General features: G+C 47.6%; 1 protein-coding gene across 9 annotated transcripts in view; it reads left to right on the forward strand.

The window, feature by feature from the left end:
* LOC119672669 (nascent polypeptide-associated complex subunit alpha, muscle-specific form-like) overlaps nucleotides 1-2,509 on the forward strand; it is a 7,017-nt gene extending 4,508 nt beyond the window's left edge. For 6 of the 9 annotated variants that reach the window (XM_038083778.1, XM_038083781.1, XM_038083785.1 and 3 more), the window contains one exon: nucleotides 53-2,508. In XM_038083778.1, coding sequence (XP_037939706.1) covers nucleotides 53-2,463 — 2,411 coding nt within the window. In that variant the 3' untranslated portion in view covers nucleotides 2,464-2,508. Of the gene's footprint in view, nucleotides 1-26 lie in introns of all 9 variants that reach the window. The other 3 variants (XM_038083779.1, XM_038083786.1, XM_038083783.1) reach the window with 3 other exon arrangements.

Consider the following 2,509-nt stretch of genomic DNA (forward strand, 5'->3'; position numbering starts at 1 on the left):
TCCTCAGCTCCAGTTGACACAACAACATCAGACGATACGGCAGCTCCAGTAGATCCCACAGCCGCTGTTGATCCTTCAGTTGCACCGGTTGACCCAGTAGCTGCTCCAGCTGATCCAGCAGCAACTCCAGTAGGAGCTCCAGTAGATGCTCCCGCCGCTACTGACCCTGCAGCTGCTCCTGTTGATCCTGTAACTGGTCCAGTTGACCCTGCACTCGCTCCAGTTGATTCGACAACATCAGATGATGCGGCAGCTCCAGTAGATCCCACAGCCGCTGTTGATCCTTCAGTTGGACCGGTTGACTCAGCAGCTGCTTCAGCTGATCCAGCTGCAGCTCCAGTTGATTCAACAGCTGCTTCTCCAAGCTCCTCAGCTCCAGTTGACACAACAACATCAGACGATACGGCAGCTCCAGTAGATCCCACAGCCGCTGTTGATCCTTCAGTTGCACCGGTTGACCCAGTAGCTGCTCCAGCTGATCCAGCAGCAGCTCCAGTAGGAGCTCCAGTAGATGTTCCCGCCGCTACTGACCCTGCAGCTGCTCCTGTTGATCCTATTTCAGGTCCAGTTGACCCTGCACTTGCTCCAGTTGATTCAACAGCTGCATCTCCAAGCTCCTCAGCTCCAGTTGACACAACAACATCAGACGATGCTGCAGCTCCAGTAGATCCCACAGCCGCTGTTGATCCTTCAGTTGCACCGGTTGACCCAGTAGCTGCTCCAGCTGATCCAGCAGCAGCTCCAGTAGGAGCTCCAGTAGATGTTCCCGCCGCTACTGACCCTGCAGCTGCTCCTGTTGATCCTATTTCAGGTCCAGTTGACCCTGCACTTGCTCCAGTTGATTCAACAGCTGGATCTCCAAGCTCCTCAGCTCCAGTTGACACAACAACATCAGAGGATGCTGCAGCTCCAGTAGATCCCACAGCCGCTGTTGATCCTTCAGTTGCACCGGTTGACCCACTAGCTGCTCCAGCTGGTCCAGCAGCAGCTCCAGTAGGAGCTCCAGTAGATGCTGCCGCCGCTACTGATCCTGCAGCTGCTCCTGTTGATCCTGTTTCAGGTCCAGTTGACCCTGCGCTAGCTCCAGTTGATTCGACAGCATCTTCTCCAACCTCCTCAGCTCCAGTTGACACAACAACATCAGACGATACAGCAGCTCCAGTAGATCCCACAGCCGCTGTTGATCCTTCAGTTGCACCGGTTGACCCAGTAGCTGCTCCTACAGATCCAGCTACCGCCTCAGCAGATCCTACGGTTGCTACAGTGCCTGTTGCAACAGATCCAGCGGCTGCTCCAGCAGATCCTACATCCACTGTTGATGACTCAGCTGCTGCAGTCAATCCTGTTTCAGGTCCAGTTGACTCTGCACTCGCTCCAGTGGATTCGACAGCTGCTTCATCAGATGACTCCGCTGTGCCCGCAAACGTTGCTGCTTCAGCTGCAATTGATCCAGCAACTACTGGTGCTCCAGTTCCACCGAACTCAGTTTTTAGTTATCCAGGTGGTTCACGTGTACCAGCAGATATAGCACTTTCAATTCTTGCAGCGGCCGCACTTAAACCTATATTTGCTGCCAGACCACCACCATCAGGTTCATCTGGATTTTATGGTAGACCAAATCGTCCAAATACTGCATTTTCCTATCCGGTTCCAAGCAGACCGATTGTATTAGGAAATTCCAATAAACCAAGACTACCTTATTCAAATTATCCGATATATTCAAACGTGGCAGCTCGCCGGATTATAGATACACTTAATAATGCCAAACATATTCAGAAAATAAAGAATATGAGACCATATACTCCATTTAGGCCTAATAAAAACGCATACCCATATATTGGAGCAGGTCTTGCGCGTGGACGTGTCGACATGTCCTTACCACAATTACCATCTGTACCATTAGTCAAACCACCGCAGGGACCTATTAGCGTCAATAAAATTCCAACACAAAATCTCAATGAAGGCGATGATAGCGAACAAAGTGCGCAAAGTACGCAGAGTGCTCAGAGCGAACAGGATGTCCTCACACAAGAAACTCCAGTTTTAAGACCAGTACCTGAAAAACAGAAGCCAGCAACACCCACAGTTGTAACTGTTTTAAAAAAATTAATTGAAGAGACTAAAGCAAAGAAAGCCGATGAAAGCGAGAGTACGAATAATGAGGAAAGAAAAATTCAAGAAAATAAGAAAATTCTCAAGGAACTTGTAAGAAAACTGGATGGTCTACAATGTAAAGAAGATGATATCTACCCGGACTATAAAGATTGTAAATACTATTATAAGTGCATAGACAAATCTGACAAAAATGAATTTGAGCGTTTGCAGTGCGATGATGATGAACGTTTCGACAAAAACGAGATGAAGTGCGTTGACAAGAAAAAAGCCAAATGCTTAAAGCAAAATGAATTACTAGAAACTATTAAAAACCTAAAAAATTACATTGATGAATTGCAATCAGATTGAAACTAATTTGAATTAAAAATAGTTAAATTAGTCAGATAAATTAGAT

This window comes from Teleopsis dalmanni, chromosome 1, assembly GCF_002237135.1.
Source record: "Teleopsis dalmanni isolate 2A chromosome 1, ASM223713v2, whole genome shotgun sequence".
Lineage (NCBI taxonomy): Eukaryota > Metazoa > Arthropoda > Insecta > Diptera > Diopsidae > Teleopsis > Teleopsis dalmanni.